The sequence below is a fragment of the Corvus brachyrhynchos genome, unplaced genomic scaffold (assembly GCF_000691975.1).
Source record: "Corvus brachyrhynchos isolate BGI_N302 unplaced genomic scaffold, ASM69197v1 scaffold17, whole genome shotgun sequence".
NCBI lineage: Eukaryota > Metazoa > Chordata > Aves > Passeriformes > Corvidae > Corvus > Corvus brachyrhynchos.
The window spans coordinates 2,931,996-2,945,434 of NW_008240046.1; the positions used below are offsets into that span (position 1 = coordinate 2,931,996).

The 13,439-nt window shown below is 36.4% G+C and overlaps 1 protein-coding gene across 3 annotated transcripts in view; it reads left to right on the forward strand.

Moving 5' to 3' along the window:
- Window positions 1–13,439, forward strand: part of FAM114A1 (family with sequence similarity 114 member A1) — a 32,080-nt gene that overhangs the window by 3,599 nt on the left and 15,042 nt on the right. For all 3 annotated transcript variants that reach the window (XM_008641371.2, XM_017744553.1, XM_017744555.1), the window contains exons 3-6: window positions 7,692–7,805; window positions 7,967–8,073; window positions 10,157–10,291; window positions 12,059–12,211. In XM_008641371.2, coding sequence (XP_008639593.1) covers window positions 7,692–7,805; window positions 7,967–8,073; window positions 10,157–10,291; window positions 12,059–12,211 — 509 coding nt within the window. The remainder of the gene's footprint in view (window positions 1–7,691; window positions 7,806–7,966; window positions 8,074–10,156; window positions 10,292–12,058; window positions 12,212–13,439) is intronic.

Genomic DNA, 13,439 nt, shown 5'->3' on the forward strand with positions numbered 1-13,439 from the left:
TTAGGAGACAAACAAGAATGTGTGTTGTAGCCCTTCTTATTTTCTAATAAGTAAACAAGACTTATCTTTTTACAGCTGTTCATTGCTTTTGTCTATAAAACCTGCTGCCAGCATTGTAGCTCTGTGGATTTCCATGGACTTTTTAATGATGTGATGTCCTTTTTTTAGAGCCCTTATAGCATCTTGGTTCATATACATTAAAAATTGATGTGTAATTGATACTGGCTTCTTAGCATACCATCTGACTGTATCAGCATCATAACTACCTTCACAGCGTGTAAGTATGTAAACGAGTTTGTTGTGTAGGCAGCCATTGTAGCTCTGTGGATTTCCATTGACTTTTTAATGATGCGATGTCCTTTTTTTAGAGCCCTTATAGCATCTTGGTTCATATACATTAAAAATTGATGTGTAATTGATACTGGCTTCTTAGCATACCATCTGACTGTATCAGCATCATAACTACCTTCACAGCGTGTAAGTATGTAAACGAGTTTGTTGTGTAGGCAGCTTGACTTGATAAGGTCGTGTGATGTCTATTTTGAATAGGCATATCATCACCATGAAAATTTATCTTTAGGATTATTATTGTCTAAAAATGAGCACAGTTGGAACTAGACAAGTTGGCTTGGAAAAGGAGCTTCCACATGCAAAAAAATGAAAAACAAAATTTTAAAATAATTGTAATTCAACACCAGAATGGTTGCACTGTTTCACACTGAAGACCCATCTACTATTTAGGTTCTGGCAGTGACCAAGAACAACTAGGAAAGCACCTAAAACCAGATGTATGTAAAGCAGCAGTTGCCCCTGTTTTCCTATTTCCTGGAACCTGCAGCATAGACAGACTTCCTGACCCTGGGATCAGGGTAGGTTGAGTTTCCATGTTACTGCCTAATAATTTTGAATCTAACTTCGCGAATTTTTTAAACAAAATAAACTTTGAATTGACCAGAATTTAAATGTTCATTCTTCCATATTTTCTGAACCCAAGGTAACTTGGAAGACCACATAGATAATCTTAGATTTGTTCCAGGAAATCAATGTACCAGGTAATATTTTATATTCCTGATATAGTGGGCTTATTTCCTAGTTGTTTATTATGAAAACTCGTGCTTGATCCCGTGAAATATTTACTGTCTCTCGGTGTCATGGACAGCATATGGTACTGTGTAGACCACATATCTGCTTCAGTATGATAATTCCTAGTGAGATATATGGAAAAAAATTAAAGCTATTGGGAATTTCTATAAGCTTTCTTCTTATTATTAAATATTTATTATTCCACTTCAAGTTGTTCCATTTAATATCTGAGCAGTTCAACCAACACTTCATCTCTTATTCCACACTAGAAAATAGTTTTGCTGTGGTCCAGTCCATTGTAAAGTTGCTATTCCTTCAGTGTAGCAAATGCTGTAAGTAAAACTGCTTTCTTGGAGGAAAGACTTAGCAGCAACACCTTTGGTCTGTATTTTTCTGTTGCTCTGTCATCATATTTGTACAATGTAGCTGCTTGTCTGGCAAAATATGACAAATATTTACTATTCCTTATATTTTTCTTCAAAATTGTACTTTGTAAAAATAGCAGAAACAGTTTGAGGTGGACTAAATAACATTTTAAAAGCTTAACCAAATACGTTCTGCTTTTAACAAATAGCGTCATGGAACAGCCCAGGTTGGACGGTACCTTGAAAAGTCATCTAGTTGAGGGTTTTGTGGGAAAGGTTTTATGCATCTAGATGAGATTCTCTTGCATGTTGTCTAGTCACATCTTGAAAACCTCCAGCCATGGAAAGTCTACCATGAGCATTTTTAGTGCATGGCTATAATTTGTTTAGCACAGCTGATTTTCATTCCCGATAATAACACAGTTTCCATATAATTTGTATCTCATCCCCTTTTAAGTAACTCTGCACGTACAGCCAGGGATTGTTTTGGTGGTAGTTTTTTATTCCAAAGAAAATGTCTGTTGTCTTTGAACTGATTTTGACATTATTTGGATTGAGGTCCCCATGACAAGACAAATGTGATACTCCTCTACACAACAGAATCTGTAATGCCTTTGGATTAGTTTCAGTCACTGCCTGAACCATGTTTGGGGTCTTGACACTAGATGTCACACTAAGCAAACTATTGAATCAGCTTCATCAATGAGGTGAAGAGATATCTTTTGTTTTTAAAAGGTGCAAGAAATTTGGTTCCTCCTTGTGGAACGACAGTGGAGCAGAACCACTGAAATAGTTGCTGGAATGATGAGATGGGAGAAGTACGTTCTATGTCTGAAACCTAATCCATGTCTCTTTCTTTTCAATTGTGCTTTTTAGCAAATCAGCCATTACACAATCCAGTCCTTTAGTAACAGTATTGATAAAGCTATCCTCCTAGAAAGGGTGCTATTGCAGCTAAATCAATTAATGGTGGGTAGCCACTGAAATGTGTAGTCCCACACCTTGCATATTTCTTCCTTCTCCCTGTACCAGCACTCATGTTCCTCTGAGCCCCCTCTAATCCAGTTCAGGAGGCTAAATTGACATAAAAATAAATCTAGAGGAAGGAAAAATCCATTTTCTGCCTCTTCAGTTCCTTGAACCGACTCTTTGAGACCAGTCAGGGCCAGCAGAAGGGACAAGTATAGAACATGGGGAGGAGTAGAACCTCCCATAACTGCACCAAGAAGCCATTAGGCTAGCTTAGCTGTAACAGCAAACTCTTTATCTCCAGGGCTTATGTGAGGCAAAGTACATTTTCAGTTTGTACTGGTGGCTTGTGACTTGCATTTTTAAAACAGCTTCTATGCTTGAAAGCTTGGCTCTTCAGTTTTTCTTCCAACTAATCTATCTACTAGCTTAATGAAAGTGACTACCTTCTGTAAGCCTTTCCTTCCATATGCTGTGGTGTTTTCAATGAGGTATGGCATTCAGAAGGTGCTGAAGTTATGGTGCTCGATGAGCTGTATTTCCAAACGAAGTCTGTTCTCTATCATACTGTATACAAGTGCTTCACTCCATGTAAGTTTAAGGTGTTTTACCTTTAGGGCCGTTGCTAGCACTTGTCAATATCTTTACACAGTAAAAGTAATTAAAAAAATGACCCAGTTGTTTGATTCACATGATCCCTGAAATTCATACTATAAGGCTGTGTAATGCATTGTTCGTAATTAATATTCTACTATCTTGATTATTTTGTTCTTGGGTATATTCTCATCTATTTCCTCAGCTATCAGAATGGCACATGAAAATATCAGACACCAATAGTTCTCCCTGGTATGAAAAGCACTTTTTGTCACTCACTATGACAGAACGAAATGTCACTTTAGATGTCACTGTGTTCATGAGCTTGGATCTCATTACACATGGGTATGTGTAATAATCAGCATTGCATAGCTTAAGTTGACTTCTGTGTGGAACAGAAATGCAAATGCTGCAGATAATGTGAAATTAAAGTATTCAAACATTGCAAATGTCTCTTCTATTCTCTATAGCTACTATTCCCCTGTTGCAAAATAAAGTACAATATTAAAAAAGGAAGGCTGGGTGTTATGCTTGTACTTTATGTGATCATAAAAAGGATAGTTAATCTCTTCAGAAGACTTTTTTTATTTCACAAATTCAGCTGATGAAGGGAAAACTGCTTTGGCTTGACATCACACGGTGGTCACAACTGTTTTGTAAATAACACTTTGTTGTTTACACAAAGACCTTTTTTACAGTTCTTCCTTTTTAAGGAGGAAATGTGAGCGTGCATTTAGGGTCAGCAGTCCGTTTTGCTTTATATCTTTTAACATTGGCTTTTAGTCTAGAAGACACTGAGAGCTAATAAAATGGTATAACAGCCTTTATGCCTATTGCTATTATTGAAACCTTTTATGCTTGCAATGAGATCTTAATCTAGTCTCATTTACTAGCTTAATTGGAGTGATTCCTGATTTGCGGACTAGATAGCATAGATATTATCAGAATCTAGCCTGGGGTTTTTTGTTTTAGCTGCAAGGAAGAGAAACTTTGTAAAGGCTTGAAGTGAATGGAGTACCAATAGGAAAGCGTAAAAGGGAGCACAGTGGGGTCCTACTTCTTAGTGTACAAAACCAGAGCACAGCTGGATTTTCCACATCTCTATACTTCATGTAGTGGAGTGATTCTCTTTCAGCCAGTTTCAGGTTCCTCAGTTTCTCAGCTGGTGAAAGAAGTTCATTTAAGGCATCAGTCTTCATCTTTAGCTTGAGCCAGATGAAGATTCACTCATGTTACTAGACTAAATTTTGATTGGTTGTTCATTAGAAGTGCCCCCATGGTAGGACACAGGTTACAAAGGCTGTGTGGTAGCCAGGGACAAAATCTCAAACTCCTCCCCATCTGTACTACTGAAGCAGGGAGTCCAATTGCCAGTGAGATGGACAAGGGTTCAGTGATTCCTATATAGAGTGGTTTAGGTTTCAGACATAGCGAACTGCCCTCCAGAGGTGTCTGTTTGCCTCTTCTGCAGGGAATCTAGAGCTACTAAGCTGGGAGGTGGAGGATAAGACAGCCTACAGTGAAGTGGAATCTATTTACAGCATTTGTGAGTGCTGTAATCTGGCCTTTGCCAGATCAGGCAAACCAAAAGGCAGGTCATGTTGTTAGGCATTGTTTGCAAAACCTTCCTTTTCAAATGAAAGATCCCAGTTAGGAACGTGAACAATAATACTCAGTGGAAATTGCCAGCCAATAGAAAGGCAAGGAATCATGGAGGTAGAGAAACAAAAGCAACAACAGAGCAATGCTTTCTTCCAAAAGCTCACAGTGAACCATACCCATTGCATAGCTCTTCAGTCTGCTGTTACAGAAGAGTAAATGGAGATGTCAGAGGTGTCAGTTCAGTTGCATTACCATACCCAGTGTTACAAAATGAGTGTATCTTTAAATTGGAGCCTTTTCTCCCATGACCTCTTTTATTTCTGTGTCTTTTGAAATTACAAATAGTCATTTTATTTTCCAAGGCAACATGCATTTCTGCCGTGTTTGTGTACATATGCCTATCTAACGGTTGCTTCAGTTGTAGTCTTCTGATCTCAAGTGGTTTTGCTGCTGCAGTCAAACATACATGCCATATAGCTTAGCTCAGCAAAGCCAGCCCTAGCTGACCTGGAGTATTTTCTTATTATTCTAGTACATGTAACCACAGCCCTGAAAATGCTACCTTTTGTAAGTCAGTAAATACCAATACAGCAACTGTGTACTTTCTCTTCATAAATGTATTAGCTTGTCTGCAAAATGACAAGAACCAATTCAAGGCTATAAAAAAATCCCAGAAAAAAAAGTGGGAAATTAATCTGAAGATGTGTAACTTTTGCAGACAACTGAAATTTTTGCTCAATATTTATAGGACTTTTTATATGACTAGAAGACCATAGTATTTTTTGTTGTCAAGTCAATTAAGTCAATGGAAAGAATAAAACTCTTGCTCATTTAAAAAGTTGTGGGCGGAAGAAATGGAAAGGAATGTGACATGCAGTATCTATTATATTCGTTTAGAAGCACAAGTAATAGTGGTTTAAGTGAGCCCCAGGAATCTGGGGTTAAATAAATGACTCCAGAATCTATCCACACTAATATTTTCATTGAGCTCATTAAAATATGTGGGAGATCGGATTAGACCATGCAGGATGCTGCTCTTCAGTATCTGCATTGGAACAGACTTTGCAAACATCAAGAAATTGTTCAACAATGACTTAAACATTGTGGTGCATTACCTGGTACGACCCACACAGTTGAACACACTACTGTTTTTTGTAAGACACAAGATAAAAGAGATAAAGGTCATATTTTCTTTAGACATATTTTCTTTAGCATTTATCTGCCTAGGCTGTTTCAGTGTAAAGCATTAGGACCTTGTGCAGCTTATGAAATTCCCTCTTTCTGCAGGTCTATTCCTTAGGAGATGTCTGTTCTTTGTGTTTACCTCCAGATACTCCAGTTTTCTTGTATGTGATCTTTCAGTAGTGCTGCTTCACATATATTTTCTAGAATATATTTATTACTGAAGTCACAGAGCACCTGATGTGTGCTCCATCTGCAAATCACAGAATCATAAATCTAAGCTTTCCTTTTTCCTACTCCATTTCAAATATATTTGCTGCATCTTTCTTTAATCAGATATTCAAAAGCATTTTTGTATGATTACACACACACACATATATGTATATGTTTATTCAGAATGCTGCAGGGCACTGGCAAGTGATAGGCTATTTTGCTGTAGTTAATGTAACTCAAAAAAGGTGCTTTGAACTACTCTAATAGAATGCACACAGTTGTGGGATAGTGTGGACAACACTTAATGAATCATTATGTCTAATTTTGTGCCTTAGATGTTTAGATATCTGCCTGACCATCTGTATTAATGCCTTTTCTGAAATAATTCATCTATTTACAGTTCAGTTTAACCAAAGAAGTATGAAATTGTCATTAACATTTCTCATAAGTAGTTAGGCAGATAGATGAAGCACTCTGGATTGTCCTGCTGCTAGAAGTGATTGGTTTCATGCAAGATGCACTAACAGTGTACTGTACAAGATAAAAATCAAATCCTGTCACTGAAGCTATTTAATTTTGTGTTGGAAAGAAATATTGCTCACCTGGTTTGTTGTTAACCTGTTGCACCTCAGCTGACAGGCAGAACCTTCCAGCTAAGGAAGATTACTAGCTGGATTGCTTGTAATGAGAGAAGTATATCATGGACATACTTGTGCACATATCCAGTAGTAAAATAGGCAGACAATTTTAGAGTAGTCTTCTTTAAGGGCAGCATTTTTCAACTACAGTTGATGCAGATTAGGAAGATGTTGCTTTGCCTTGCTGACTGTCAGTCAGTCTACCCTATCCTATAGCGGGATATTACCAGTCCCTGTGATTTGCTAGTGTAAATAAACTCTGAGTAGAAAACCAGCAAGGCAATCCTGTTCTGTCAAAAATATTCAGATAAAAATGGTAGCAACATTTATACTTTATTTTAAACTAGACCACTTTAATAGAGGGCTAGGGAGTCACTGCGTATGAATCAGGTAGAGGTGGTAAAATCTCTCTAGGAGATCAGCTACCACTGGAGCAATAGTTCTGCCTGTGTCAATTGACATCAGCAGACTTTACAAAGTATGTTTAAATAGTAGCTTTGAGGAGAGACACTTCAGAATCTTACTTCAAATGAGCAACTAAGGAGCTTAAATCCTGAAATAACTTTGAGGACCTGAGTCAGTATTCCTAAAAACATAGCACCTATGCAGAAGACTGAAGAACAAATTCCTTACCTCCGTCCTGCAGTCACACAAAATCCATTAACTTTGGGTTAATTGTTCTAAAATTCTGAAAATTATGTGAGGTCCAACTCTATGGCCTTACGAGGACTGCCAGTTTCCATTTAAACTGATTGCAATAGAATATTTAGCATTTTGAAAAGCAGGGAAGTAAACTTATGTGTGCCACTGAAATAACTTTTATTTTTCAAATCCAGCATAATTTGTGTTATAGTCCAGCTTTATCATTTCTATTCAGTTAATATAAATATACTAGAAGAAGTGAATTGTTAACCTAGACAAATTAAGCAATTGAGGTAAGTTTAGTAGATATTTTGTTTGTCATAATTCATTAAGTATAAGAATACTACGCACTGTTAGTAATAAGTTTTCAAATCATATAGTCTAAAATATGCCTCTGCTACAGGTCATGGGATAACAGCAGTAAAGGAAAAAGCAGGAACTACCCTAAGAATTCATAGTGGAAGTTCAGCATCTTTGGAAACAGCAGAGCCTCCTGCAGCTGAAACACCAGTTACTCGTAAGTTCAAGTCCACTGAAATTGTGGACAGAACTCTTTGACACTGCCAAATTAGTTTGATTTACAAAATTTTAAGATTTTGGTCACAGAAACCAGTTTACTGTAATTTGTGACTTGCAGAGTTGAAATTATACTGTAACCTGCTTTTTTTCTTTTGTTAGAAGCAGAGGATTCTCTAGACCAAAGCTCTTCTGAGAGTATTCCTTCTTCCCCTTCATCTGGATCTCGTGGCATGCTGTCAGCTATCACTAATGCTGTACAAAACACAGTGAGTCATTTTAGCTGGTCTCTCTGGTCTAGTTATTTTTCATTATTTTTAGGTTCAACTTCACTGTAGGTCACATTTTTTAAGTTACAATTCTTTGTAGAAACAGTTCTTTTGTAGGTCTGTTTAGAGTCTTTTCCATGACAAAATAACTTTTAAATAAAACTGTCAAATTTAAAAAAAAAAAAAAAAGTCAAACAGAACTAACTCAGTTACTACATTGTCACCAGTTTCAGTGAAAAAAATGTGGTCTTCTCCTAAACTATGTAGAATTTTGGAAATTCTTGGAAAATCTTTTTTATAATTGTACCATTGTCTGATTTTTTATTTTTACACATATGTCAGTCCAGAGAAAGTGTGATAGGATTTGTTACCATTTTTGAAGGCAGAGAAAATAAGAAAATACTCCATTTGCTTATTTTAAGGCTTTTACTAAGCTCTCTATTTTTAGTTCCTGGCCTTTACCTTCACCCCTCTGTCTAGTCTCTCATTTTGTGTTAATCTTCCCAGAAGGGGGCCTGTTTGAAAACTCACAGAGGCAAAATCTTTTGTTCACAGTTCTTTCCTATTACACTGTCCTTATATTTTGTGTGTTGAACTTCATCCTTTTCTCTTTTTTTGGATTTCAGCTTTTGCAAAATCCTGTACCATACCGTTTCCAAATCAATTTTTGTGTCATCATCTTCCCCAGCATTTTTTACACTTTTCAGTATGGTGTTTCACTTGAAATTAAAAGAGACTTTAAACATTGGCTGTAAAAGCATGTAAGATTAACTCCCCACTGAGCAAGTTTTATGAAGTGGCAGTTCTTTTTTATTGTATATCCAGTTCACTCTGACTGCCTCATCAATCTAATATCAAAGGTTTGGGGAGCAGAAGGAGATTCCTGCAGATTATTCCTAAGACTGTTTCTACAGAACCTGGAGCATCATACGACTTGTGAGAGCTGGCAACCAGTAAGATTACTTGAGCATGTTGTAAGAGAAATGTGCTTGTAGGCACCCTGGAGATGCTACTATGCCGTAGTGATCAATGTGGTACAAAAAGAATCACTTAAGGTCTCAGTAAGTCACCTATAATCCCATTTGAGACTTTGGTAGGGTTTTCCATTATATATCAGGTTACATCAGCATTTGAGTATCTGACACACACGTAATCCAGATTGAAATGGAAATCTTTAGCCAGTGAAAATTCTTCTTCAATGTACGTAAAAGATATGAAGACACAGGAAAAACGTGTATTTAAATAGACAGTTCCAGAGTCATCACAAGTGTTGAAATTTTAAAAATCAGGTGAGGCGGAGTCTTCTGTTCATGATGGACTTGACTCCACATTTTTCATGTCTAAAACATGTTCCTACAAACCAGATGCCATCAGATGAAATTAAAGTGGTATTCATAGAATGATAGAGCCACAGAATAGATAGGATTGGAAGGGAACCTAAAGATCATCTAGTTCCAATGCCCCTGCCTTGGACATGGACACCTTCCACTGAACCAGGTTGCTCAAAGCCTGATCCAGCCTGGCCTTTAATACTTCCAGGGGTGAGGGATCCACCACCTTTCTGGGCAGCCTGTTCCAGTGCTTTCAGCATCCTTATAGTGAAGAATTTCTTCCTGATACCCAATCTAAATCTATCCTCTTTCAACTTAAAGCCTTTTCCTTTTGTCCTAACACTGCTTGCCCTTGCAAAACGTCCCTCTCAAGCCTTCCTATAGGCCCCATTTAGGTACTAGAAGGCTGCTGGAAGGTCTCCTCAGGGAACAGCACTGATTTTCTGTCTTCACAGGAGATGTACTCCAGCCCTTCTATGATTTTTTTATTTTTTTAATTAAATTACAACAATTGTTACATTTCATCCCGTGTAAGTCATTTAATTAAATGGAAATATTTGTATAGCTCTTTTTTTTTTCTTTTGGAAAATGTATTCAGAACAAAGTAAATGCATGAATCCTATTGTTAGTTAAAGTATAGGAAATTTAGGGACCTGAATGCTCAAAGATGGTGTCTATAAAAGCACTCCTCTTTACAGTTTGTATTAGCCTAAACTGGGAAGAAAATAACCATATTGCATTATTTTATACAGGGGAAAAGTGTGTTATCTGGAGGCTTAGATGCTTTGGAATTTATTGGGAAGACAACCATGAACGTCCTTGCAGAAAGTGATCCTGGATTTAAGAGAACCAAAACACTGATGGCAAGAACAGTCTCACTATCTCAGGTTGGATTTATTTAAATACTGCTCTGTCAATGCAATTTCAGATTATTTTTCCAGAATTTCACGTGCCTCAGGGGAGGCCTTTGTTGCAGTAGGTACTGGTTGGGCTTGGGGAAATAAATATTATGCTTTATATTTGCTCTACTTTATTTTTCTTCACAGAACCACAAAAGATAATGTAAAATCATCTTTTCTGCATAATCACATATGCAATAGCTTATTTAAATAAGATAGTATATGTGGTAATAAATCATTACACTCTGGAGGCAGAATCAAATTACTGATGTTTTGGTAACAGCTGTAGATAGATATCTTCCAGCATAAACATTACTATACTCTTTTCCTTGGAAATCAGTAATACTGGAATATGACATATATGTCATTAGGAGCTAAACCTGTAAAAAATTGTATCTCAATGTCCGTCTAACTTAATGGTAACCTTACACAGTTGTGACTCATATGTTTTAAAGCTCAGAGAAGTGATAAAAACAGAAGTGAAAGTGCTTTAAGTACAAAATGTTTTTATTTCTCCAAACACTGAGAGGAGGGAGGCTGTGGAAAACAACAGATGTTGAAAAGAAACTAAGTTTACTGCATGTTTACTTCCTTGTAGAGAAGAGTGAGGTACTTTTCTTTTAATGAGATGTTTCATCTTTAGTGTTCATCATTGTAGGAGTTAACAGACTTATACTGTTACAGCAGATCAAAAGCAATTAACTCTTGTTAAGGCCCACAGGGTTAAGATGAGCTTTTGAGAATGTCTCCTTTAACAGCATGCATGAATTTGCATGTAGAATCTGAGGCAGAATACAACATAAATCAGTTCTCATGGGTTGCACTATCACTTTCTAGTGATTTGTTCATAAAACTTAGTGAGTTAACTTTTGAAGAAGGAGACTTCAGAGGGAAAATGTATCATTTAAAGTCTTTTGTAACAAATGAATCACTGAAGACAATAGTGTAGAAATTTTGAATGATGGAATAACGTAAGTGGCGGGAGTTCACCTGCATTCAGACACTTATATGTGACCTAACATGCAGTTCAGATGTATTTACCACCTTTGCTGTAACAAATTCATGAGAGGCCATTTCATCCTGGGAATAGAAGGAAGACGTAGAAGATCCTGTTGGATACACTATTCTTTTTTATACACTGCTAGAAGTGTATTAAAAGCACTCCAAAATATACCTAAGTATATAGAGGGCAGGTCTGCCCCACCTTTGGTATAAGTCATTAATCTCTTTTGTCAGTCCTGCTGTCACATAAAACTGACTTTAGTATTTGCTAAGAATATTTTATAGGAAATATTTATGTAGGTGCATTATTTATGCAAGTTGGTGGGTAGGTCCTGAAAATTATAGTCTTCCCATTTTGTGGTCTGTAGAATGGATTGCATGGCTCTTTAAGGCTGCACATTAAATAGTCCTTTTTCTTTCATTATAATTGGTGGTGAAATTTATTATATGGTATCTGTAGTTGACATTGCTTTTGAAAATATAAGCAAGATTTTTTTTGTTCATTGTTTTTTAAAGAAAGTTGGTTAGCAATTACCATTGGGAAAACCCTGCTTAGAATACTATATAAATATTTTATCAGAGAAAGTTATCAAAAAAGAAGTTAGCTATTTCATCTCTAAAATTTTAGCTCTGCAGGTGTGATATAGTCCCAAATTTTACTACTACTTCTAGACACACTGAAGCAGATGGTAATAAAATCTGTCACACTTCCAGCACTATCAATAAAACATGGAATGATGTATATTTGTACAGCTGTTGCGAGAAGCTAAAGAAAAAGAGAAACAGAGGCGGGCCCAGCAAGTTACAGTTGAAAGAACAGCACATTATGGACTACTTTTTGATGAGTTCCAAGGTTTGTCTCATCTCGAAGCTCTGGAAATCCTGTCAAATGAAAGTGAAGCTCAGGTACAGTATGCAGACAGCATAAATCAATATGGTTGGTAAAAAAAATTGTCTTTACATTAATTTTATTCTGCAGACACATGTAGAATGAACAGTAAGTTTTCCATCAAGTTCAGAGAAAGCTGAATTGATCCTATGGGCCTGTCCTGGGTTTTAGGAACTCTAACTCAATACACCTAAAATTTAACTACAAGATCAACTCAAAACAAAGTTCATAACTGACAGATATTTTTGTTAGGATCATATGTAGTGTGTATTTTTCAGATTGTGACACTATGCAGATGTCTTGCAAATTCCTTGCAGAATTTGCAAAGAGGTCAAAATCTTTTTGGTTTTGTATCAGGTACAAATACTTACGTTCAGGAATTCCAGACCTACTACATGTGGAGGCTGATGAATTAAAATTAGTTCCAGATTATTACTTGTTCACTTCTTATTGTGTTAGTTTTTAAAGTTACATAAAAATACAGCAAGATACTATTACTGGAAGTATACAAATGTCTCTCTGAAGATGGTAATGTTAATAAGGCCTATCTGATAAAAATATATTTTAATTTCAACTCTCAATTTATTTATTCTGCTAGTACATCAGTAGATCTCTGACAGTAGACTAATAGAATTTTGTAGATTCCTAGCAGTGATTTTTTGTACTGAAACAGTTTTCTAAATAAATTTCTTAAAAACAAGTTTTCTTTTTTGTTTTTCTTTTTGTAATTAGCATTCTTTGCCCTGCGGGGTACTTCTTAATAAAATAGGCTGGATGTTAGGAAGAGGTTTTTTACTGAGAGAGTGATAAAGTTTCGGAATCATCTGCCCAGGGAGGTGGGGGTGTCACTATCCCTGGGGGTGTTCAAAAAAAGATTGGATGTGGCACTCTGTGCCATGGTTTAGTTGAGGTGGTGTTAGAGCATGGGTTGGACTTGGTGATCTTGAAGGTCTCTTCCAACGCAGTGATTCTGTGAGAATATAACCAACTTATATTTTAAAATATTTTAGTTGCTCTCAAAAATAAAAAAAGCTTATATGAATAACAGTTAGGTACATACTGTCAGTGTTGTTTTTACTTTTTGTTATTGTGTCTAGATGAAAAACTATACATTCAAACCCCACATGTAAGGTTCAAGGGTCTGCTTTTGGAAAAAAAAAACAAAACCAAAAATGGCCAAAAGGTTCAGGTTAATTGCATGTGTCAACACTATTTTATTTTAATGTGAGATACCACTGGGTAAGC